The following is a 27,733-nucleotide window of genomic DNA, read 5'->3' on the forward strand; positions in this document are numbered from 1 at the left end:
TTTTCGATGCAATTTACTTGAAAAGGCTAGAAAATGCACATATTTATAAACGTTTGGTTGATTAGTTCTGGATTTCATGTTTTTATATAATGTAAATAATGGATATCCTTCTATTTCTGCCCACAATTCAAATGTAAACAAGCCTTATTTGGGTATATATTTATATAGACAATTTAAGTATTCATAGTATAACATTGTCAATATGATTTGGATTCAAACATTAAACCTCAGAAATGTGGGATTTATTTATATATTTCGTCAATTTCAGTTTTGTTTTTTAACATTGACGGTCAGGAAAGGACAGGAAAAAACGACATTTAAACTACGTCACATCCGGGAGAGGGGGCGGGTCTTAAACTGTCAACTAACCGAAGAATAACAAAAACAAACATCGAGGTTCCGGAGACGGTGAGTAAAATGGTCTCATAACAACAGCGTATTAGTGACAAAATACAGCATTAATAATAATATAAGATGTCTGCTTTAAAACTCATCATAAAGCATCGGCTTTAGCAGAATATTACATCTAAAAAACCCAATTATTCTGATACAAAGCCGTAAAACATGTACTTGAAACATACATTTCGCTGTGACAGTCATGTTAAAAGCGTTCAAATGTGAAATTCATAATATGCCCTGGGTTTCTGTTTAAAATGTCGATGTTAATAATGTTATTTAGGTACATTTGCATGAGGGAGATTCGCAGACAGGCCTGTTTCGTAACCTGCCCACCCCCCCAAATCTGCACTACTTACCTTGCTCGCAGAATGCATTGCAAAACTCCGTTGAAAAACCTCTTAATGTAACATTGTATTCGCTCTTAGCAAGTGCATATAACACGTACAGTTCTCATTTCGACTTTTCTTAAATCGGGATGATTTGCAGTATAATTCGGCATTAAAACAACAAGTAAATTATAGTCGTTGCTTTGTGTAAAACTGTTATTCTTGCATTTGGTTGTGCATTGTCGCCAGTTACAAAACGTCCTCTTAATCTAACATTGTATTAGCTACTAGCAAGTGGATAAAACACTTACAGTTATACTTTTGACTTTGTTCGAATCGTCATGGCTTGCAGTTTAATTCGGCATTCAAATAGTAATAAAACGCAAGTCCTTTCTTTATGAAAACTGTTATTTGGTTCAGCATTGTTGCCATTAACAGCGTGAACAAAACTCAAAATGTAACGTTGTATTTGCTCATTGCAAGCAAATATAACATGTACAGTTATTATTTTTTACGTTTCCTGAATCGTCATGGTTCGCCCTTCAATTCGGCATTAAAATAACAATAAGAAGCGATCGTTTCTTTATGTACAACTAATTATCTTATTTAGTTCAGCATTATTGCCAGTTACCCAGCGTTAAAATATCATCTAAATGTAACGTTGTATTGGATGCTACTAAGCGTATATAAGTAATACAATAATAATTATAACTTTTCCCGAATCGTCATGACTCAACGTTTAATTCGGCATTAAAACAACATTAAAACGCGAGTTGTTACTTTATGTAAATCTATATTTCTTCGCATAATGCCTTGCCGAACTCCGATTAAAAACCTCTTAATTTAACGTTGTATTGGCCTCTAGCAACTGAATATAACACGTACAGTTATAATTCTGACTTTTCTTAAATCCTTCTGACTTCCCGTTTAACTCGGCATTAAAACAACAATATAAGACGAGTCTTAACTTTATGTATAACTGTAGTTCTTGTATTTGGTTCAGCATTGTTACCAGTCAGTCGCACCACGGGGGCAGTAGCAAGCGTATTTTTAAAGTTGGACTTTTGTTATGAAACCAAACTTGGTAAATATGACGATTTGAAGAAAACACTCAGACGTGTAGCTGGTGAGCAGACATATGTAGTTACCCAGGTTAGCCTACTATACTTAAGTACCATTTTGAGGTACTTGTACTTCACTTGAGTATTTTCATGTTATGCTACTTTATACCATAATTTACAAGCTACTTTCCAGGTATGGATTTATAACACAGAATTTAAATCATAATGTATTATTTATTATATGCTAAGATACTCAGCAGTATATCAAGTCATTTGAAGAATCCCATGAATGGATTAATAATTATAACACAACATTTTATATGTTTAAATCTGATACCATACCGGAAAATGACTACTTTTTGTACTTAAAGTATATTTTGATGCCAGTCCAGAGCACCAGAATCCTTCATCGGTCCCATCGAGGGGAAGTTTACATTGTTACAGCAAAGTATAGATAGAGACTACAAATACAAATCACACACTATGAGATAAAAAGGTGTGCACATAGTATTTAAAATAAAATAAAACATTTACAGAAGTACACATACTGGGAAATTAAGTAAGAAAGCAGTATTTATAAGATAAAATAAGTGTAACATTTCAGAATTAAGTGAAAATACAGATACTTTTTTAAATATATTGACATAATAACATACAGATTCCTGTTGGAATTGAATACCTAAAAAGTAGAAGCCAGTAGTAATAATAATATTATCTAGGAAGCAAAGTAGTATTGCTGCTTTTCACAAATGAGTGAAATATCTGAGTACTTCTTAAACCTCTGGCTTTCACATTACCTGTTGTGCAAGTTTCACTCGTCTGTCGTTCTGTGTCTTTTCTTTTTTTATTTACTTTTTTAAAAACATTTTTATCACATTTCAACTTCAGTGTACATATGTAGTTAAATAGTTTTACAGAGTGGTCCGTGTTTTTTCTTTTTCTTAACAAAACAACAATAAACACCCAAGAACATGGGGTGTTTATTTTCAATATTAAACATTGACAGTATAGATCATTAAATAAAAAACAGTTAAACAAAAGAAGGGCGTATCGGGGTAATATACACTTTCCATTTCTCCCAAATGTCCTGAAATGTAAAGTTCACCTATCATGCTGCTTTTAGGCAATAGCACAGGTCTCAGATATATACAAATATATAAAACACATGTCTATGAAGTGTTTTGCTCCAAACACCAAACAGATCATTCTAGCCATGCCTCATATCCCTCTATTTCACTTCCTGTTTCAATTTACGTAACAATTTCACCAGGAGACTATGCTCCAATTGAAACACTGAGTAAGTGCATTGAACAAATCAATGACTGGATGTGTCAGAACTTTCTCCAATTAAACAAAGATAAAACTGAGGTAATGGTTTTTGGAGCCAAGTCAGAACGTATAAAAGTTAGCGCTGAGCTTCAGTCTGCAATGTTCAAAACAACAGATAAAGCCAGAAATCTAGGTGTAGTCATGGACTCTGACCTGAGTTTCAACAGTCACTTTAAAACTGTTACTAAATCAGCCTACTATCACCTAAAGAATATATCTAGGATTAAAAGACTAATGTCACAGCAGGATTTGGAAAAACTTGTCCATGCTTTTATCTTCAGTAGACTCGACTACTGCAATGGTGTCTTCACAGGTCTCACTAAAAGATCTATTAGGAAGCTGCAGCTGATTCAGAACGCCGCTGCTCGAGTCCTCACTAACACTAAGAAAGTGGATCACTCCTGTTCTGAAGTCTTTACACTGGCTTCCTGTGTGTCAAAGAATAGATTTCTAAATACTGCTGCTGGTTTATAAAGCACTGAATGGTTTAGGCCCAAAATACATTTCTGACCTCCTGCTAAATGATGAACCATCCAGATCTCTCAGGTCTTCAGGGACTGGTCAGCTTTCTGTCCCCAGAGTCAGAACTAAACATGGAGAAGCAGCGTTCAGTTATTATGCTCCAAATATCTGGAACAAACTCCCAGAAACCTGCAGGTCCGCTGCAACTCTGACTACTTTTAAATCCAGGCTGAAGGCTTTTCTTTTTGTCGCTGCTTTTAATTGAACTATTCATATCTTAGACTGCACTGTAACTTTTATCCATGTACTTTTTCTTTTAATGTTTCTTTTATTAGCTTTTCTTTTTAATGACTGATTTTAAATGCCATTTTCTTAATGTCTTTCGTTTTTTGTAAAGCACTTTGAATTGCCGTGTGTTGAAAAGTGCTATATAAACTTGCCTAGCCTTGCCTCATATCCCTCTATTTCACTTCCTGTTTCAAAAGTGCTGATTTGGGTATAAAGCTTTAAAGAGGAGGGGTCTGAGCTCATGCGGGACCCGGCAGCTACTGTCTAAACTAAATGCTGCCGTGATGAAACGCCATATCATGGATTATCAATTGTTTTCTGAAAGCAACGTTTCTGATTGGGCCGTGGGTCCATATTTCATATATTACGTCATATCGGACGCAAATCTGGATCAGCTCCGTTGTTCCCCGTTTTTAGAGATTTGGGTACGGAGGAAAAGAGAGAGGGTTTTATTTCCTGACGCTGCGTGAGTTCCCAGACACACCGGGGACACATGTTGATGGAGAGAAGACATCAGAAAGTGACTTTTGAATGATAGGTCCCCTTTAAGTTCCTGGAGCCTCAAAGAGAAGGTTATTCTTTCCATTACAAAGATTTCATAAATGATACCGTACCAATCCTCTGTTTGGTTTGAGCCATTTCTTTGTGATTGCTTTCCTCGCAGCTACGCTCAACATCCCTAATAAGTATTTTGTTTTCATATTTCTGGATGTTGAGTGCAGAAAACCGAAGAAGAGTTCGTCCCAATTAAAAATAAATGTTGTTCCAAATATGATCTTTCTGTCTTTTTACCTCAAAGACAGTTTCTGTACTTCCCTCTGGTTCCCAAACCCAGTTGAACTCGTGTTCTTCTCCTCTTGTTCCACAGTTCTCTCAGCGGCCGTGGAGACGATGTGATCGGAGGTGACGCTGAAGACAAGCTTCCCTTTGGTCTCTGCTCCATCAGAGGTATGAGTCGTAGCAATCTGTGGAATCAGAAACGAACCCTGACAGAAACACCGCACACAGTTTAAGATGATCAGAACCTGATAGGGCTGATCGGGGTGAGACCGGGGCCGAGGTTATATCGTTAGGAATGATGTCGTTTTAATTCACTAGAAATCATCAGCAGTCAAGGCCTTGTCCAAAAGTGAATGATAACACAGGTATTTGCACCATAATTCAGATGTAAAAGGCGTCCTTGGCCAAAGCTACACCCTGACACCAAGTTGTATTCAAATGGGGACGAATCATGCTGACACACTAAGCAAACCAAATACAATTGTCTTTTTTTACTTATTTATTTGTGCAACGTGCATTAAGTCAGGAAAAATGACTGCGTACTCTTACCTACTCTTAAGCTTCATGATAAAACAACTTAAAACTGACATTACCAAATATGTATGCCACATTGAATACAGCAATATCTTAATCTGTTCAATACTGTGAGCCTTTCCTTATTTCTATTCAACACTACAGCCCTCCAATTTAACAAGTCATATACTGTTTTTACTTCCTGTGTATTTATATGAGAAGCTACATTTGGGCCTATTTCCCCCTCTATCAACGACATTCATTTGTCAACATTACAACCAATTGTTTCGACTAATCGATTGGTCGGCGACACAGAATGACTTTGAGCACGAACTGGTGTGTTTGTGTCCCTGTACACCTGCTGCTGTCAGTGCTGTCACACTCTCACGTTTCTCACTGTGTGTGTGTGTGTGTGTGTGTGGTGTGTGTGTGTGTGTGTGTGTGTGGTGTGTGTGTGTGGTGTGTGTGTGTGTGTGTGTGTGTGTGTGTGTGTGTGTGTGTGTGTGTGTGTGTGTGTGTGTGTGTGTGTGTGTGTGTGTGTGTGTGTGTGTGTGTGTGTGTGTGTGTGTGTGTGTGTGGTGTGTGTGGTGTGTGTGTGTGTGTGTGTGTGTGTGTGTGTGTGTGTGTGTGTGTGTGTGTGTGTGTGTGTGTGTGTGTGTGGGACTACATTTATCCTGAGAAACAGGAAGTATTTAATGAATATTATATGTTTTAATGTGTGCCTGAAAAGTGACGTCACCAGCGAGAATTTGAACTAAAATCGCTCAAAGCAACCGGGAAACAAATTGAAAACGGTTAATTGTTGGAAACTATTGAAAAAGGATGCTAGCGTTCAGGAAAAATACAATTTCTCCTCACTGGCCATAATTTGCTAAACATTACAATACTGTACATATGTGACTGGTTTTGAAATACTCCATAAACATCATTGATACGATCACTTGGGTGGTGAGTCCCACAGTCAGAGGAGGAAGAGAAATTAGTCTCATCTTGGTCTTTTTATGAGAATAAAACAGTACACAGTATTTAATACCAGGAGCTTTCCCAAGACCATTCTTTAACTGTAACTGTGACCACTCGCAGTAGACGAATCCAAAGTTATAAAAATACACAGTGAGCTTTCTCAAATTTACGCTTTTTCATCATCACAGTGTTCATGAAATGAATTCAAACAGAGGGCCTTATGAACAGAATCAGAAATAAATGTGTGTAGAAATGGGTAACATTTTTGGGCTTTTCTGTATAATTCCACATCAATAAACACCAGAGAGATGAAGGGAACTGACCCAGTTGTTTCTCTGTTCTCAGGGCCTGGACCATGGACACCATGGAGACGTCCTCTGATGAAGAGGAGAGCCGCACCTTCGTCCAAGTCCTCAGCGAGAAATACAGCCCGGAGAACTTCCCCTACGGCCAGGGAGTCATGGTGATGCCCAGCCTGCCGGGGTCCCCCGTCAAAGGTGTGAAAACAGGCAGAGAGTCATGTTACACGGCTTGGTTGAATACTCGATTCTGATTGGTCAATTGCGACAATTCAGAGGTTTTTAACACTCGATAACACACTGTTGCTAAGCATAACACACTGTTGCTAAGGAGGATCAAGGGAGAGAAGGAAAATAGGTCTTCTTCGGCTGTTCCCTTTAGTGTTTACTTCCTGTCTGTCTTCTTCTGCTGTTCCCTTTTGTGTTTACTTCCTGTCTGCCTTCTTCTGCTGTTCCCTTTAGTGTTTACTTCCTGTCTGTCTTCTTCTGCTGTTCCCTTTAGTGTTTACTTCCTGTCTGTCTTCTTCTGCTGTTCCCTTTAGTGTTTACTTCCTGTCTGTCTTCTTCTGCTGTTCCCTTTAGTGTTTACTTCCTGTCTATCTTCTTCTGCTGTTCCCTTTAGTGTTTACTTCCTGTCTGTCTTCTTCTGATGTTCCCTTTAGTGTTTACTTCCTGTCTGTCTTCTTCTGCTGTTCCCTTTAGTGTTTACTTCCTGTCTATCTTCTTCTGCTGTTCCCTTTAATGTTTACTTCCTGTCTGTCTTCTTCTGTTCCCTTTAGTGTTTACTTCCTGTCTGTCTTCTTCTGCTGTTCCCGTTAGTGTTTACTTCCTGTCTGTCTTCTTCTGGTGTTCCCTTTAGTGTTTATTTCCTGTCTGTCTTCTTCTTCTTCTGCTGTTCCCTTTAGTGTTTACTTCCTGTCTGTCTTCTTCTGCTGTTCCCTTTAGTGTTTGCTTCCTGTTTTTTCATTCTTTTTTAAATAGCAGACCTCTAGAATGTCCATATTGACCAATCAGAATCGAGTATTCAACTAAGCTGTTTAATAAATAGCTATACATCGGAGAGGATGAAGTGTTTGAAGCCTCTGAATGTCGTAAAACCTCACTTTTTGTTTTGCAGACCGCCTCTACCTGCCCTGTTCTCTCGTTCTGAGCGGCTCTGGGATCAATAAAGCTGGAGATCGGTCCGACATCGCAGCGTTCTGTGTTCACGTGGCCGAGCTGGACCTGTCCCAAAATCAGCTCAAAGACTGGGAAGAGGTAGGGGCGATGTATAACGAACAATCGTACGATACGTTCTTTTAATTCAGTGTTTGGTCCGTGAGTATATTGGTAACATTTTAAATAAATAAATGATAAATTCAAAGTGTTTCTCAAATTGTTTAAAAATGGCTAGTATGGGTGGCAACAGAGTAGAGTCAACGAGTGCGTAAACAATGCTAAATAAATGGACCAGTGTAAATAATGAACTTATTGAAATGATGTTGAACTAACCATAGTTTTACTGTATTTAGTTTTGAAAATCCACAGCGGAGGTTTGTGTCGTACTACATGCGGTGCTTTTGAATATCTCTCAGTAGAAAACGATCTGTGAGTCTGTTGGCTCGGACATTAACTCCGTAGTCAGGGGATCCGCGGGGTCTTAAAAAGTATTACAAGTTGATAAATAAATTTAGCGAAAATGAAGGCTATTAAAAAGTATTAAAAGGCATTTTCCAAGGTATTAAATGTTGTAGCTTGTTTTCAATAAGTATATAAATGGTCCAAAGAGGTTGTATTCTACAGTCTGCCTGAATGTAATCATTGCGTAGGTGTGTCGTGTGATTCTGTGTAGTTTACTTATGGCGTCCCGTTGGGTTTGACGTCATCTGAACAGGACATCGCACGCTCACTGCTTGATAGCGCGCGAAGGTCCGTTTACGCCGGTTGTTAAACAACATCGTTATGGGGAAATGCAAGTCTGCGTCCAAATGGTTGGAAGATAAGGAGGAAGGCCAATCAATACTGTATATTAGGGGTGCCCACACTTTTTCAGCTTGGGGGGGGGGGGGTGCTAGTGGACTAAACGGTGGGTAAACTGTGGCGAGCTTACACTAATTGCGCCGCATTTGCGCTTCAGATGAGCTTCAGATGAGGAGGTGAGGCCCCCTCATAACTGCATGAACCCGTATGGCACAATACAACTCAGACTGGCTTACCTGTACGTCAATCAAGTGGCAAATGCCATAGTAAGGATGGATGATAGGCTGACTTTAAACAAATTAAATTAAAAAAATATGTTTTCAATGTAACCGGTTAAAACTCGCTTAACTGGCGATGAGGTCTTAAAATGTATGGAAAGGGTCTGAAAAAAGGTCTTGAAAGGTTTTACATTTGACTTCAGGATTCCTGCATCTAGCCTTGTAACAAATGTAGTCTACATTTCATAAGAGGTGTAAAACCTGTTAGCATTTAAAATCGCATACGAACGAAATGCTTGTGGAATCCGTAGTTGTGTTTGTATTGTTGATTCAATGTAGGTCACGTTAAGCTGTCATTATTCGGCTGTAATTTGTCATAAACTGTTGGAGTGGTGAGCAGGCCTTTTTGTTCCTGGATATTTGGGGAGTGAGGTGGTCCTTGGTATGAAACCGATAGAGAAACACTGCTCTGAGGTTTTGTTATTTACTTGTGGGTTGCCAGATCTGCGCCATCGTTTCCAACATCCCCCACCTGGACTTCCTGAACCTGAGCATGAACCCTCTGATGGGCGTTCAGCTGGAGCCCTGCATGGCCGAGGTGTTCTCCAGAGTCCGACAGCTCGTCCTCATCAACACACACATCAGCTGGGACACCGTACACACACTCACCAAACACACACCTGAGTAAGTGACGTTTTGTTTGTCTCTGTATTTTCTTCGTTTTTGTGTTTTTCTCTGTCAAAGCGTCTTTGAGTTGTTTTTTGTTGATGAAATGGCTCTATAGTTAATAAATAATATTATTTAATCTTTTATTGGATATTTTGTTTAGCCTCTTATGTTTATATACATATCTTTATTTTATTTTACATTTTAATTGCACATTCTTGCTTTAACCTGTTATATTTATTTACTTATTCTATTATAAGTTATTTTGTCTTTTAATGGACATATATTCAACCTCTTACAGTATAGTTGTATAAATATCTCAATTTCATTCATATTGTAATGAAAGGAGGGAATAACTTAAATGCAGATATGGCTGGAAAGTAAGGTTTCATTGTACCTTTGTATATTAGTCAATATAATTGTTTTTGCAAAAGCTTTAACTTGTGTTTATCTAAATAATCGTATTAAATGTTACCTTTTATTTCATTACATGAGTCGAACCTAAACCCAATTCGCCGATAACTCGATTCTGAAAGGAGTAAATGAAATTAAATAAGGTTTTATTGTACATAACTCTAACGTATTCCCTCCTCCTTCAGGCTGGAGGAGCTTTTCTTGTGTCTGAACGGCTTCAACACCGTGTCCGAGTCGCAGACGTCCTGTCCGTCTCTGCGCCTGCTGCAGATCACAGACAACCAGCTGCAGGAGTGGAAGGAAGTCAGGAAGTTTGGGCAGATTTACCCGAGTCTGAACACGCTGGTTCTGGCCAACAACAGCGTGGACTGTGTGGGCGACTCTCCAGAAACTCTGCAGCGCCTTTTCCCCAATCTGAGGAGCATCAACCTCAACAACTCAGGTCTAAAGAAGAGACACTACACACTGATATACACCTGAACATCAGCAGGAGAGGACTCTTTAAAGTAGAGACACTACATACTGATATACACCTGAACATCAGCAGGAGAGGACTCTTTAAAGTAGAGACACTACATACTGATATACACCTGAACATCAGCAGGAGAGGACTCTTTAAAGTAGAGACACTACATACTGATACACACCTGAACATCAGCAGGAGAGGACTCTTTAAAGTAGAGACACTACATACTGATACACACCTGAACATCAGCAGGAGAGGACTCTTTAAAGTAGAGACACTACATACTGATATACACCTGAACATCAGCAGGAGAGGACTCTTTAAAGTAGAGACACTACATACTGATACACACCTGAACATCAGCAGGAGAGGACTCTTTAAAGTAGAGACACTACACACTGATATACACCTGAACATCAGCAGGAGAGGACTCTTTAAAGTAGAGACACTACATACTGATATACACTGAACAACAGCAGGAGAGGACTCTTTAAAATAGAGACACTACATACTGATATACACCTGAACATCAGCAGGAGAGGACTCTTTAAAGAAGACACTACATACTGATATACACCTGAACATCAGCAGGAGAGGACTCTTTAAAGTAGAGACACTACACACTGATATCACCTGAACATCAGCAGGAGAGGACTCTTTAAAGTAGAGACACTACACACTGATATACACCTGAACATCAGCAGGAGAGCTCTTTAAAGTAGAGACACTACATACTGATATACAGCTGAACATCAGCAGGAGAGGACTGACTTAAGTAGGCACTACATACTGATATACACCTGAACATCAGCAGGAGAGGACTCTTTAAAGTAGAGACACTACATACTGATATACACCTGAACATCAGCAGGAGAGGACTCTTTAAAGTAGAGACACTACATACTGATATACACCTGAACATCAGCAGGAGAGGACTCTTTAAAGTAGAGACACTACATACTGATATACACCTGAACATCAGCAGGAGAGGACTCTTTAAAGTAGAGACACTACATACTGATATACACCTGAACATCAGCAGGAGAGGACTCTTTAAAGTAGAGACACTACATACTGATATACACCTGAAACATCAGCAGGAGAGGACTCTTTAAAGTAGAGACACTACATACTGATATACACCTGAACATCAGCAGGAGAGGACTCTTTAAAGTAGAGACCACGAATACTGATATACACCTGAACATCAGCAGGAGAGGACTCTTTAAAGTAGAGACACTACACACTGATATACAACCTTGAACATCAGCAGGAGAGGACTCTTTAAAGTAAGATACACTACCACTACTGATATACACCTGAACATCAGCAGGAGAGGACTCTTTAAAGTAGAGACACTACATACTGATATACACCTGAACATCAGCAGGAGAGGACTCTTTAAAGTAGAGACACTACATACTGATATACACCTGAACATCAGCAGGAGAGACTCTTTAAGTAGAGACACTACATACTGATATACACCTGAACATCAGGGAGAGGACTCTTTAAAGTAGAGACACTACAGACTGATATACACCTGAACATCAGCAGGAGAGGACTCTTTAAAGTAGAGACACTGCATACTGATATACACCTGAACATCATCAGGAGAGGACTCTTTAAAGTAGAGACACTACATACTGATATACACCTGAACATCAGCAGGAGAGGACTCTTTAAAGTAGAGACACTACATACTGATATACACCTGAACATCAGCAGGAGAGGACTCTTTAAAGTAGAGACACTACATACTGATATACACCTGAACATCAGCAGGAGAGGACTCTTTAAAGTAGAGACACTACATACTGATATACACCTGAACATCAGCGGGAGAAGGACTCTTTAAAGTAGAGACACTACATACTGATATACACCTGAACATCATCAGGTGAGGACTCTTTAAGTAGAGACACTACATACTGATATACACCTGAACATCAGCAGGAGAGGACTCTTTAAAGTAGAGACACTACATACTGATATACACCTGAACATCAGCAGGAGAGGACTCTTTAAAGTAGAGACACTACATACTGATATACACCTGAACATCAGCAGGAGAGGACTCTTTAAAGTAGAGACACTACATACTGATATACACCTGAACATCAGCAGGAGAGGACTCTTTAAAGTAGAGACACTACATACTGATATACACCTGAACATCAGCAGGAGAGGACTCTTTAAAGTAGAGACACTACATACTGATATACACCTGAACATCAGCAGGAGAGGACTCTTTAAAGTAGAGACACTACATACTGATATACACCTGAACATCAGCAGGAGAGGACTCTTTAAAGTAGAGACACTACATACTGATATACACCTGAACATCAGCAGGAGAGGACTCTTTAAAGTAGAGACACTACATACTGATATACAACCTGAACATCAGCAGGAGAGGACTCTTTAAAGTAGAGACACTACATACTGATATACACCTGAACATCAGCAGGAGAGGACTCTTTAAAGTAGAGACACTACATACTGATATACACCTGAACATCAGCAGGAGAGGACTCTTTAAAGTAGAGACACTACATACTGATATACACCTGAACATCAGCAGGAGAGGACTCTTAAAGTAGAGACACTACATACTGATATACACCTGAACATCAGCAGGAGAGGACTCTTTAAAGTAGAGACACTACATACTGATATACACCTGAAACATCAGCAGGAGAGGACTCTTAAAGTAGAGACACTACATACTGATATACACCTGAACATCAGCAGGAGAGGACTCTTTAAAGTAGAGACACTACATACTGATATACACCTGAACATCAGCAGGAGAGGACTCTTTAAAGTAGAGACCACTACATACTGATAATACACCTGAACATCAGCAGGAGAGGAACTCTTTAAAGTAGAGACACTACATACTGATATACACCTGAACATCAGCAGGAGAGGACTCTTTAAAGTAGAGACACTACATACTGATATACACCTGAACATCAGCAGGAGAGGACTCTTTAAAGTAGAGACACTACATACTGATATACACCTGAACATCAGCAGGAGAGGACTCTTTAAAGTAGAGACACTGCATACTGATATACACCTGAACATCAGCAGGAGATTACTCTTTAAAGTAGAGACACTGCATACTGATATACACCTGAACATCAGCAGGAGAGGACTCTTTAAAGTAGAGATACTACTACTGATATACACCTGAACATCAGCAGGAGAGACTCTTTAAAGTAGAGACACTGCATACTGATATACACCTGAACATCAGCAGGAGAGGACTCTTTAAAGTAGAGACACTACATACTGATACACCTGAACATCAGCAGGAGAGGACTCTTTAAAGTAGAGACACTACATACTGATATACACCTGAACATCAGCAGGAGAGGACTCTTTAAAGTAGAGACACTACATACTGATATACACCTGAACATCAGCAGGAAGGACTCTTTAAAGTAGAGACACTACATACTGATATACACCTGAACAATCAGCAGAGAGGAACTCTTTAAAGTAGAGACACTACATACTGATATACACCTGAACAACAACAGGAAGAGGACTCTTTAAAGTAGAGACACTACATACTGATATACACCTGAACATCAGCAGGAGAGGACTCTTTAAAGTAGAGACACTACATACTGATATCCACCTGAACATCAGCAGGAGAGGACTCTTTAAAGTAGAGACACTACATACTGATATACACCTGAACATCAGCAGGAGAGGACTCTTTAAAGTAGAGACACTACATACTGATATACACCTGAACATCAGCAGGAGAGGACTCTTTAAAGTAGATACACTACATACTGATATACACCTGAACATCAGCAGGAGAGGACTCTTTAAAGTAGAGACACAACATACTGATATACACCTGAACATAAGTCCCTTTAACGTCATAGTTTTGTGAAAAATAAAGAGCTTTTGGAACATTAAAGTAGAGACATGGTGTGACCTAAATAAAACTCTGATGTTTTGTTATTCAGGACTCAGCAAATGGACGGACATTGAGAGGCTGAATTTCTTCCCGAAGCTGAAGGAAGTGAAAGTGAAGGGGATTCCTCTCCTGAAGACTTACACCGACCAGGAGAGATGTAGCCTCCTTTTAGCACAGTGAGTCTGAACCTACACACACACATATTACATTTAAATTGTCATGAATCTAATCTCTATACTTTTGAATGTCCCTGTCTTCAGGCTGCCCTCTGTGGTGTTGCTGAACGGCAGCACGGTGTCTCACGGAGACAGAGAAGATGCCGAGCGGTTCTTCATCCGGCATTACCAGGACTGCCCAAAACAGGAACTTCCTGAAAGGTAAACACAGGGTTTGGAGGGTCACTTTAAACATGTAATATGCTGTGGTGTAAAGTAACTAAGTACATTTACTCAAGTACTGTACTTAAGGACCATTTTGAGATACTTGTTTTTGATACTTTGTTCTTCTACTCCACTACATGTATGTAATACCTTTAGTTACTTCACAGATGTGGATGAATGATGTGAAATCTAATCAAGTGTTAAATCTTTAGTTCCACCTGGAGTAAATCCACCAGCTACCCTGCAGTATACCAAGTCATTCAAACTAGCTGCACCTTCACCAGCTTTGAGAACACTTTCATGATCAATCATTATAAAACATATCATATATATTATTCTGAAATGGACCAATCTGCACAACGACTACTTTCACTGTCGCTACTTTCACTATATTTTGATGAGAATACTTTTCTACTTTCACTTGAGGAACATTTTAAATGCAGGACTTTTACTGTGACAGAGTATTCCTACACTCTGGTACTTCTAGATCTGAGTACTTCTACTTTTACTCAAGTACAAGATCTGAGTACTTCTACTTTTACTCAAGAACAAGATCTGAGTACTTCTACTTTTACTCAAGTACAAGATCTGAGTACTTCTACTTTTACTCAAGTACAAGATCTGAGTACTTCTACTTTTACTCAAGTACAAGATCTGAGTACTTCTACTTTTACTCAAGTACAAGATCTGAGTACTTCTACTTTTACTCAAGTACAAGATCTGAGTACTTCTACTTTTACTCAAGTACAAGATCTGAGTACTTCTACTTTTACTCAAGTACAAGATCTGAGTACTTCTACTTTTACTCAAGTACAAGATCTGAGTACTTCTACTTTTACTCAAGTACAAGATCTGAGTACTTCTACTTTTACTCAAGTACAAGATCTGAGTACTTCTACTTTTACTCAAGTACAAGATCTGAGTACTTCTACTTTTACTCAAGTACAAGATCTGAGTACTTCTACTTTTACTCAAGTACAAGATCTGAGTACTTCTACTTTTACTCAAGTACAAGATCTGAGTACTTCTACTTTTACTCAAGTACAAGATCTGAGTACTTCTACTTTTACTCAAGTACAAGATCTGAGTACTTCTACTTTTACTCAAGTACAAGATCTGAGTACTTCTACTTTTACTCAAGTACAAGATCTGAGTACTTCTACTTTTACTCAAGTACAAGATCTGAGTACTTCTACTTTTACTCAAGTACAAGATCTGAGTACTTCTACTTTTACTCAAGTACAAGATCTGAGTACTTCTACTTTTACTCAAGTACAAGATCTGAGTACTTCTACTTTTACTCAAGTACAAGATCTGAGTACTTCTACTTTTACTCAAGTACAAGATCTGAGTACTTCTACTTTTACTCAAGTACAAGATCTGAGTACTTCTACTTTTACTCAAGTACAAGATCTGAGTACTTCTACTTTTACTCAAGTACAAGATCTGAGTACTTCTACTTTTACTCAAGTACAAGATCTGAGTACTTCTACTTTTACTCAAGTACAAGATCTGAGTACTTCTACTTTTACTCAAGTACAAGATCTGAGTACTTCTACTTTTACTCAAGTACAAGATCTGAGTACTTCTACTTTTACTCAAGTACAAGATCTGAGTACTTCTACTTTTACTCAAGTACAAGATCTGAGTACTTCTACTTTTACTCAAGTACAAGATCTGAGTACTTCTACTTTTACTCAAGTACAAGATCTGAGTACTTCTACTTTTACTCAAGTACAAGATCTGAGTACTTCTACTTTTACTCAAGTAAGATCTGAGTACTTCTACTTTTACTCAAGTACAAGATCTGAGTACTTCTACTTTTACTCAAGTACAAGATCTGAGTACTTCTACTTTTACTCAAGTACAAGATCTGAGTACTTCTACTTTTACATCAAGTAAAGATCTGAGTACTTCTACTTTTACTCAAGTACAAGATCTGAGTACTTCTACTTTTACTCAAGTACAAGATCTGAGTACTTCTACTTTTACTCAAGTACAATCTGAGTACTTCTACTTTTACTCAAGTACAAGATCTGAGTACTTCTACTTTTACTCAAGTACAAGATCTGAGTACTTCTACTTTTACTCAAGTACAAGATCTGAGTACTTCTCTTCTACTTTTACTCAAGTACAAGATCTGAGTACTTCTACTTTTACTCAAGTACAAGATCTGAGTACTTCTACTTTTACTCAAGACAAGATCTGAGTACTTCTACTTTCTCAAGAAGATCTGAGTACTTCTACTTTTACTCAAGTACAATCTGAGTACTTCTACTTTTACTCAAGACAAGATCTGAGTACTTCTACTTTTACTCAAGTACAAGATCTGAGTACTTCTACTTTTACTTCAAGTACAAGATCTGAGTACTTCTAACTTTTTACTCAAGTACAAGATCTGAGTACTTCTACTTTTACTCAAGAACAAGATCTGAGTACTTCTACTTTTACTCAAGAACAAGATGTGAGTACTTCTTAAACCTCTGGTAATCTGTTACAAATACTAGTTACCTAAACAATGTGACCTAATCTGAGTATCAAAACATGAAATAAATATAACATGATTACTTACTTCTGATTGCCTAACTTCCGTTAACCGTTTTTAAGTCGTACCAACAGCAATAGTGCTTTTCTGTCCTCAATACATTAAGATTTAATATTTAGAAAGCCCTCCTCTGCACTTTAATAATTCCTCGTCCTCTTTACGGACTGCATCCCCTTTAACCGTAACCTTACTTTTTAATGAATCACTCAAATGTAAAACAATACACTTGTTCAGAAATAAGGACAAAAATTACACAATTATTTAACTTGGATATATTTAAATACAACTGAATCCGGTGGCTTTTATATTTTGTAGCTTCAACCTTTTTTAAAGTGTGTTTTCTGTTCATGAAAGTTCATTTGAAATGTTCCTTGCCCTAAAAGTTGTACTAAAGGCAACCACTTGTGCCCTTTGTCCTCAAACATTGTGATATAATCAGAATCAGAATACCTTTATTTGGAAACAGCATATAAAGTGAGAAGAGTAGACTTACAAAAATAACTAAGTATGCACACGTTATTTATAATAAAATAACTCAATAAGTGAGAAAAACAAATGGCAGATATGGCGATATTGGTATAAAAAAGTAGCAGTATATTTGTTTTTTGTTATTTAAAAGTGCCCATAATTGCTGGTGCTCTTTATGGGCTGCATTCCACTTGACCTGGGCAGAATGTGGAGGAAGGTGTAGTGGGGGAAACTAACCTTTGGGAGACAAAGCCCCCAGTCTCTCGCTGCTCAATGAGGCCTTTGTGCGAGGAATTCTCTGATTGGAAAAGTGATACAGAAGGTAGCAGAAGGTTGATGTTTCCCTCTTTTTTATATATATATATTTTAGGGCTGTCAAGTTAACGCGTTAATAACACGTTAACGCAAACAAAAATTAACGCCACTAATTATTTTAACGCGATTAACGCATGTGTATTTTTTGTCCTCGGCCGCCCCGTAGTTTCAGAGCGCATCGAGTTTAAAATACCATCTACAAGCTGATGCTGACAGCCCCGCTCCTGCCGCCCGCTTGCTGCAGACCACACTTCCACGCTCACCGGCAGGCACCGACTGGCCATCTGGAGGACCGGGAGGGTGTGTGTATGTGTGGCCCGAGCGAGCGAGAGAGAGACCTTACGTGCATTGTTGTTGTTAGCATCTGGTGCTAGCTAGCTGCGCTAACGGATATAAGGAGCTATTTAAATGAAAACAGAGGAGCGACATTCGCCACAACTGCGCCGAGCACTTGACTTTATGCAGGAAGCCAGACAGTGGGACATTGTACGAGAAGTCAGCACACTCAGCACGGATAGTGCGCAACATGATTGCAGCGTCCAGGCAGCTCCGGTTCGAGCATAGGCCTTGAGTTCCACATAGCTCCAACGATCCATCACACACACACACACACACACACACACACACACACACACACACACACACACACACACACACACACACACACACACACACACACACACACACACAGGTTGTTGTGTTTAATATTCATGAGAATATTTATTAGCATAAAGCATATTTTTCCACTCATATGTTGATAAGAGTATTAAAAACTTGAAAAATATTCCTCTAAGCTACATTTAGAACAGATCAAAAATGTGCGATTAATTTGCGATTAATCGCGATTAACTATTTTAATCGACTGACAGCCCTAATATATATATATGTATACGCCTACGTACTTTGTCAATTGAGAGATTGATTTGTGTCCTGACGTCGCTGGATCTCTCGGTTAGGAATCGTCGTACTGATTTACGGTTAAGAGAAAGTGCTCTTTTACCAAATTCCCAAATACAAGGACAATTATAAGACATAATGGACATGTGTGAAATGGGACTCCCTGATCTGAAGCTTGAGAATAGGACCCAGAAAGTAAACTAAAAGTAACAGAACATGTATTATACAGAAGAAATAACAAGCTACTACTAACTAAACACCCTAAAACTAATCTAATCCCAACTACTAAATGGTCCCATTGCATTGGTTTGAATCTAATTGATACAGATACGTAACAAAGGGTAAATAATATTATGAATTAAATGGACTTCAGAGTGACTTGTTTAAAAGTCCAAAGCCATCCCTGTTCCTGTTAGTGTTTACTTCCTGTCTGTCTTCTTCTGTTGATTTTTCTGACGTTTTGAATTCATATTTAAGAAAGTATTCCCCGTTTATTTTCTGACGGAGAAAACTAATGTTTGTTGTAGTCGCTTCATCTTCCTTAGCAACGGTCTGTTAGCGAGAATTAACCACTTCTGGAATCGACCAATCACAATCGAGTATTCAACTAAGCTGTATAATAAATTAGGTTAACAACTGCGGCCTTAATCCCTTTTTAAAGACAGCTAAAGACATTTTATTGTGTTGTCATACAAGGAATTTGAAATAAATAAGTTGTAAAGTAGGTCAATAAAAAGAAATATATAAGGATAATAAAAAATAAGGATTTTTAAGAAACAACTTCTCATCCTTTTTTTATTATCCTTATATTTTTTACCAAATCAAATTCCTTGTATGTGTAAACGCACCTGGAAATAAACTTGATTCTGATTCTTCTGATCAATCTTATTCATTTTGCACGTGAAGTTTCAGGATGTATTTTGGTATTTAGAACATACTATACTAGCCATCATACTTGGCCAAAACTACCTAAAGACCTTTTGGACCGAATCCCGTTGTTCAGTTCCACTTTTCCCATAAACGGTGGTTCGGATCCAGGATCTCTGTGTCGGTCTAAAGTTAGGGATCACCCAGAATGCAGCTGGGTGTCGGACACGCTCTGTAAGCAGGGAACTCACCGCTATCCCCTTTCCTATCGGAGGGTAAACACATCTGACTTTGAGTAACTATAAACGCAACTCAAAGCAGTTTGATACCGACTGATATACCTCAATAAACTGGACGATATGAAGATTGAGGGTAAAGAGATAAGATAAGATAAGAGCTACTTTAGTGATGCCAAATTGGGAAATGTGTGCGTTGCAGCAGCATAAAAAAACCAAAACAAGATAGATAGATAGATGGATAGGTAGATAGATGGATAGATGGATAGATAGATGGATAGATGGATAGATAGATGGATAGATGGATAGATGGATAGATGGATAGATAGATGGATAGATCGATGGATAGATTGATGGATAGATCGATGGATAGATCGATAGATAGATAGATAGATGGATAGATGGATAGATGGATAGGTAGATAGATGGATAGATGGATAGATAGATGGATAGATGGATAGATGGATGGATGGATAGATAGATAGATGGATAGGTAGATAGATGGATGGATAGATGGATAGATGGATAGATGGATGGATGGATAGATAGATAGATGGATGGATAGATGGATAGATCGATGGATAGATAGATGGATCGATGGATAGATGGATAGATGGATAGATGGATAGATGGCTACATGGATAGATGATAGATGGCCGGATAGGGATTTGATAGCAATAGATAGATGGATGGATAGATGGATAGATGGATAGATGGATGGATAGATGGATAGATTGATGGATGATGGATGGATGGATGGATCGATGGATAGATCGATGGATAGATAGATGGATAGATGGATGGATGGATGGATGGATGGACTGACTGACTGACTGACTGGTAGGTACTAGGTAGGTAGATAGAACAAGGCAATCTACATAAGATAAATTAAGACACTAGAAATAAACAGTCCAAAATATTTCTGAAATAGCATTAAAAGTTGAAAGAAATATATATATATGTGGATGTGGAAAAATATACATGTGGAAATACAACTATGTAGAACTATATAATATATAACAAACAATACTAGAATTTAAACATCTGAAAACAGAATTAAAACGACTATTAAAAAGTAGAAAATATACAGTAGTAGACCGTGAAAATAAAAAACTCTGATACTACTCTGATAATAAAGCACTATTGAAGGGCTTTAGACACAAATTAAAGCAGGATATTATTTATGTAAGGGGTTCAGTAAAACAGGAATATGAAGGAAGGAACATGATGGCTAGACAGGAAGGATTAGTGGCGAGCAAAGACTGAAAAGAGAGGTCTAGATGGAGAAAGAAGAAATGTGAGAGCATCCAGTAGAATAAGTAGAGGGGAACCGTGGAAATCCAGCGCCACTGTGGGAGGGAAGAGAGTAAATCGACATTTTAACTTTTTAAGCAGGTCATCTTTCAACGGGAGAAATTAGAGAAACACCTAAAGAAAAGTCAGCTAAGATCTTGGCTAGATAACCAATCTGAACCCTGTTGCTCTCGCTGCTAATTTGCCGTCCATTACAGAAGAATGCTGGATTTGATATTTGGAAAGCTGACTTGAGATCACCTTGCAGCTTTATTTGCTTCCATTATAGCATGCTTACCACCTTTTTGAAATGAAGCCTTTTAGCTAAATGGCCGCTCTCAGAATGGCACTTTTTGTACCGAGGAGAATTCCCAGGGTGGATGGCGAGGGTTTTGCCAGAAACTCCGGGCCAGGGGGATCGGCTTTGTCGGGGACTTTTTGGGGAGGGAAGGGAAATTGCTTTGATTAGCCCAGCTGTTACAGTAGCTTTGAAAGCACAGGCCTTTTCTCCGGGATTTTATTTAATCGTTCCTGGGTCCTTATCTCGAACACACATTCCCCCGAGGTGACTGAGAGCTTTCTCACGGCTAGCAGGAGGCAGAGAACTCACTGAGGTTTAAGAGGTGTTTCTCTGCCTGTTGAACACACAGGGTTCCTTTTCCTTTACCGGTTATTATGATCGTTTTTCAATTTTCTTACGAGGCAAACACCAGGAGGACATAGAATAGTTTTTGTTGGCAAATTGGAAAGAGAAGACGCAACAATGGCTGATAGAAAGATACCTTAATGTTGCCTCTGCTTCCTGTTTGCTCGACAAAAGATGTTCTTCCACTCAAAGGCCTCCATCTCACCAGGAAGTATGCACAGTAACTTTCCCTGGGTTAGGGTTATTGTTTGGGTTAGGGTTAGTCCAGACAGGGGCCTTGTTGCTTATCACCCTCCTCTACATTATCATAGTGGCTGATAAAAGCCTTACAGTGAACCAATATCAACCTCTAAAGCTCATGAACTCGTGTTTCTTATGGACAAGACTCCACCGCATCACCATCCCTAAACTAAAAGCGGTCTTATGTTGGCGTGATGACGTTTAGTAGTTTGCACAGTCAGTTTGCAAACCCTGTTTTTATGACGCATAGAAGCTTCGGACAAGTAAAAAGCTAATGTTGGGCTATAAAGGAACTACAGCACGGTCACATGACTTCACGTCACCACCGCTAAGCTAAAGGTGGCTAATGTTGGGCTATAAAGGAACTACAGCACGGTCACATGACTTCACGTCACCACCGCTAAGCTAAAGGTGGCTAATGTTGGGCTATAAAGGAACTACAGCACGGTCACATGACTTCACGTCACCACCGCTAAGCTAAAGGAGGCTAATGTTGGGCTATAAAGGAACTACAGCACGGTCACATGACTTCACGTCACCACCGCTAAGCTAAAGGTGGCTAATGTTGGGCTATAAAGGAACTACAGCACGGTCACATGACTTCACGTCACCACCGCTAAGCTAAAGGAGGCTAATGTTGGGCTATAAAGGAACTACAGGACGGTCACATGACTTCACGTCACCACCGCTAAGCTAAAGGTGGCTAATGTTGGGCTATAAAGGAACTACAGCACGGTCACATGACTTCAAGTCACCACCGCTAAGCTAAAGGAGGCTAATGTTGGGCTATAAAGGAACTACAGCACGGTCACATGACTTCACGTCACCACCGCTAAGCTAAAGGAGGCTAATGTTGGGCTATAAAGGAACTACAGCACGGTCACATGACTTCAAGTCACCACCGCTAAGCTAAAGGTGGCTAATGTTGGGCGTGATGACGTTTAGTCGTCTCATTTAGACACTTTAATTCACCAGTGGGTAATTATTTACAATATGTTAAAATCTCTTCAGCTTGTGTTAACTACAGACCTTATTTCAGGCTAACAACCAAAAACAGTCAAAAAAACATTGACTTCCGAAAAGATAACCGGAAGTGGTAAAACAGTGAGTAATTTCCAAGGTTTAGGACTCAAAACAAGATAGTGTGTATCCCGCCAACTTCTAAGGAAACCACATTTTGCATTGCCTCATTTATTCGCTCAGATCTAGTGGTGTAAACGCACCCTAATTTACTTAGTTGGCTTTAAATTACTACAGCAGCCACGCATGGCCTGTTAGCTGACAGTGTATTTACATACTAACCATATGTACCTAACCCTAACCATGTTTCTCACCTACTTTTAAATCCAGCTTTCTTCATATCAACCCAAATACAGAACCCTTCAGTGATCTTTCTCACATGCTTCCTCCCAGGTACCACGTCCTCGTATCAAAGTACGGTCGGTTGGCCCCGCTGGCGGAGGTGGACCTGAGCCCCCGCAGCACCATGGTGGACATTCGCTGGGGGGAAAAAGTGGAGGCCATGAGTCTCCATTTGGAGCAGACGGTGGCTGAACTTAGGAAGCACATCCGGGCTCTCTTACAGCTTCCCCACCACGGCATCCGGCTCTTCTACATCAACCGGGAGATGTGTTCGGTGTTGGGACCCGAGGAGTTAAAGTGCGGCACTCGGGCTCTTCATTCCTACCGGATTCAAGACGGGGACGAAATTCTAGTCGTGCCGAAAGTCAAAAGTCGTAGCAGCAGCTCCTCGGGTCTTTGAGTCGAGAAGTCCTCCGGTACTTTAGGAACCTCCAATGAACACTTACTGGATACTAAGCTTTGACTTGACCCTTTTTTTAGATAAACAAAAAGAGGAGATTAATGTCAGTCTTGAATGTAACGATGTTTAATGTCCAGAACAAATCTATACGATAGAAGTATTTGCACATAGGTGCTCCGCATTCACAAAGCTTAAGACGCTGTGCTTTAGTGGCTTGAGGTAACGATGCAGCTAACATCTAATTTTAAAAATGTTATGCAAATTCGGACCTGTTTTCATAGTCCTCCGGAAATAGTTGTACCAGTTAAACGCACATTAATCTAAAACTATTTTATAATAGGGTTGTTTTTGTTATTAAACGTAAGATGTTAGGTTGCAAAAAAATGTCTCCCTTGCTTGCCACATGCATGGGACTTAGTAGTGTTTATATAACTGTTAAACTGTTTTAAAATTGGTTGAGGAAGAATAAATTAGGCACACAATACAAGCTGCTGTTTGCATTATGCAGTTACACTGTTCATTGTGTTTTCAAAAGGCCTATGCTGACTTTCCTTTCTAGATGTTTGCTCTTAGGCCCGTTTGCTTTAATCTGTGAGCAGTGCATCTTTGGACAGTACAGTTCTAGCAATATACTCCTTAGAAGACAACACAATAACCAACATTGAACTTATATCATGCAACCAAGCTGACACAAACACACACCAGAATACAGATAAGTTATGAGGCAAACAAAAGGAAAAGTTATTATGTTTTATTTACGGTAGACTCAGAGGCTTTTTTTGTTTGAGCAGATTTACTCCTGAGGACGGAAAGCTTTCTCTGCTTCTTCCCGTTGGATCCCTTTCTCTTTCCACATCCAATCCAACTTTATTTATATAGCACATTTAAAAACAACAGTGTTGACATAAAGTGCTCCACATCAATACATATAAAAAGCAGCATAAATACATTTAGACAAAAAAACTAATGTAAAAGCACGAGACAATAAAACCATACTTGTAGCCAGACTGAAAAACTCTCATACACGATGTAACGACATTTAAAAACACAACAAAATAGAAAACACAGACTGATACGTCTTATACGTGGTCTGCAAAAGCACGGGAGAACAAGAAGGTCTTTAAACACATGATCGTGGTGGCTACATACCCTGTGATATGTACCCACAATGCAGTGTGTTGGGGATAACGTGCAACACAGTCAGTACGCCCTACGAGATAAGTTTAAAGTGAGTAAGGGGGCGAGGACGGAGGAAAGGAAGGAGCGTTGATGCTCGAGTTACTGCAGGTCTTGAATGGAGGATCTCTCTCGCCTGTAGAGTGAAACGCTGAGGGCTGCAGGGAAACTTCACACCAGCCGCTGTGTCACCTACACTTCCGCTGCGTTTGGGTTCGAAAGGGTTCAGCTAACAGACCCCCGCCCCTCACCCATTCACCCCGATCTCTCCTTTACATCCGTCTGGGAAAAACCCGACACCTCCGAGTGTCTGCAGTTTCACAGGAGGTCGGGAACTTCTGCATCGGCTCACTTCACTGTGGATTGTTTCCAGTCAAAGAATAGACAGAAAAAGGGATTCACACCTGCTGATAGGTGACAGGTTTTCCACTGCAGCTCATAACCAGAACTTAAGAATCATGTGAAGTGGAGGAAGGAGGATTTTTCTTTGATTACCTTTCAACCAGACAATGAAAAGTCTTCTGATATACCTTTTAAATTGATATAATCACATGGAAATTCTTCTTTTTGATGTAATTATAGTGGTTTTCACCCTTAAAAGAGCACCATCTGGATGCTTCTAGTAGTGCGTTTTGCCATATTTCATTTGGACGGAAGTGAGTACAGATTTGAGAGACATTAATGGACTCGTTGTATTGTTTCAGGAGTTGAGCTATCTGCGTTCTCATTAACATAATCAGTGTTTTGTTACCAATACATTTTAAATTACTGACTAGCTAATTGTATATTTTTTATAAACAAATGACAATGGGCTGAATGAACACTTTAACCTGCAATACGCATGGTAAAGTGTGTATCCAGAGTAGCTTCCTATAAAACCAAGCATTCATTGAACAAAAAGGCGGGAAAACCTCAACAAAATATATTTCGTTTTAGTGTAAGAGTCTCCAATAACTTTTAGTTTCCTCTTGTAGCCCGAAGACAGGCATGTCATTTACATCGGTGACTCTAAAACTAAACGAAAATACGTTTTGTTGATGTTTTCCCGCCATTTGTTCAATGAATGCTGGGTTTTATAGGAGGTTACATGACTCTGGATACACACCATGCTTATTGCAGGTTTGCAGTGTTACGGCCCGTCCACACAGCGGCGTGCGTTGACGCTTCACCATTCACTTTGAATGGGGTGATGTCACTTTTCGCCGAACTGCATTGTGGGAAGCGACGCGGAGCTTTGCTGGCGTGGCTCGCTGCAAAGGTTGAGCAATGTTCAACTTTTGACGCCTCGGCAGAAGCGTCAGCCAATCGAATCATATGCCAGTACAAGCTCTAGCCAATCAAACTGCTGCTTGTGTGTCAGGGGCGGGAGATTCATGTGATTGGTTGTTGGTCGAGTTTCAGACACGCCCGCCGGCAAGCTTCAACGCACGCCGCTGTGTGGACGGGCCGTTAAATCAACCCATTGTCATTTGTTGACTACAACAATTATAAAAATGTATGTATAGTCATTCGTATGGCCATTTTTTTTTTTTATATTGGAGTGTGGAGGAGTTTGGATTTGCATCGGGTGAACTGCTAGGATAAAATATCTTTCAGACAAATATGTTAGAGTAGTAGATAACTGGAGATCTTGTAAATATACTATATTATTACCGAGTGCTTACATCGGTGGTGGGTTGCATGTTCTTGGTATGTTTGATTTAAAATGTTTATAGGATGTGTCATTTCAGGGAAACAGTGTTGATAATGGGAATGTGTTATATTTGAAACTTTGTGCTTCTTCCCCTCTCTTACCCTTCATTAATACCAAATAACAAATATTATATACAGACTAAAGAATCTAAAAGATATTTGCTAATCTATAAAACTGTTTGCCGTGAGCTGAATAGTAGATGGTGTTTACTTTATATTAACGTTTGCTTTTGTCCTTTCTTTAATGTTTATCCTGATATATATTCAATGGTCTTGTTTCTTTCTTTCTTGAGATCATGTTGCCATTTCTACACCTGTATCGCTGCTTTCACCTCTCTTTAAGAAATAAATGATTAGAAATCAGATGGTTTCACTGGTCTTACTGGTAGGTAAGCTCCCTCAGGACAACGTGAGTCAGCTGTATTCGCGTGATTTGCTTTAAATCAAAGAATATCAAATGCATCTTTTGGGATCTTTTTTTAGCATTTCGTTACCGCTTTTCCAGTCAGAATTAGTTCTGTGCTTTTCGTGCCAGCTCTAGTTTGTTTCGGCATTAGTTTTCAAACTAAATAGGATTCAAGGCTTTTATTCCACCAATCAGAGCCCTGTTGGATCCACATCAAGACGTCAGAGTACACAACAACAACAACAACAACGGCAGACTGCGTCGGAGCTGTGTTCATGTTGCTCTTAATCTCAAAGTCAGATTGAATTGAAGCACGATTTCTCCAACGTTTACCTGTTCTCCAGAGTGACGTGGGTACGTGTTTGCTTCTATAATTCAGTGGCATTTAGCCTAGCGTTTGCTAACAGCATCCACCACCGGAAAGTACTAACTCACCGTCTGACTGTCACACAAGTAACGTACCCTGATGCATTTGACTATTTCCCCATAAATGAATACTTTGTTCAGTTTTAAAGTGCAATTGGCCACCTAGCGCCATAAATAAAGTTGATCTAGTATGACTTGGATGAGCATAGCCACCGAAGCTATTCTTACTTGTTGCTTTCATTGAGGCATTAGCCGTTTTCTACTAGCATATGTTATTGTGTATTTTGTTCTTTCTTGTGACGTATTTCGATCTATCTATAGACTTTCTCTAGGTTCGCAATCAGACACCAGTTCTGGA

General features: G+C 39.3%; 1 protein-coding gene across 1 annotated transcript; it reads left to right on the forward strand.

Moving 5' to 3' along the window:
• The first annotated feature begins 331 nt into the window (after positions 1-331).
• On the forward strand, positions 332-24,219 carry LOC117560368 (tubulin-specific chaperone cofactor E-like protein). Its single transcript, XM_034237227.1, has 9 exons — positions 332-408; positions 4,734-4,813; positions 6,467-6,618; positions 7,538-7,677; positions 9,100-9,281; positions 9,863-10,119; positions 14,136-14,262; positions 14,347-14,463; positions 23,387-24,219. Exons 3-9 carry the CDS (start codon positions 6,477-6,479, stop codon positions 23,733-23,735), a joined length of 1,314 nt encoding a protein of 437 aa, XP_034093118.1. The 5' UTR covers positions 332-408; positions 4,734-4,813; positions 6,467-6,476; the 3' UTR covers positions 23,736-24,219.
• The last annotated feature ends 3,514 nt before the right edge of the window (positions 24,220-27,733 follow it).

The sequence above is a fragment of the Gymnodraco acuticeps genome, unplaced genomic scaffold (genome assembly GCF_902827175.1).
Source record: "Gymnodraco acuticeps unplaced genomic scaffold, fGymAcu1.1, whole genome shotgun sequence".
Taxonomy (NCBI): domain Eukaryota; kingdom Metazoa; phylum Chordata; class Actinopteri; order Perciformes; family Bathydraconidae; genus Gymnodraco; species Gymnodraco acuticeps.

Excerpts from the sequence above, each read along its gene's own strand:
- LOC117560368 (XM_034237227.1), top strand. The coding sequence starts at position 6,477 with ATGGACACCATGGAGACGTCCTCTGATGAAGAGGAGAGCCGCACCTTC. Across the intron at positions 7,678-9,099 it reads AGCTCAAAGACTGGGAAGAG|ATCTGCGCCATCGTTTCCAA; the intron begins GTAGGGGCGATG and ends GTGGGTTGCCAG. Across the intron at positions 10,120-14,135 it reads CATCAACCTCAACAACTCAG|GACTCAGCAAATGGACGGAC; the intron begins GTCTAAAGAAGA and ends TTTGTTATTCAG.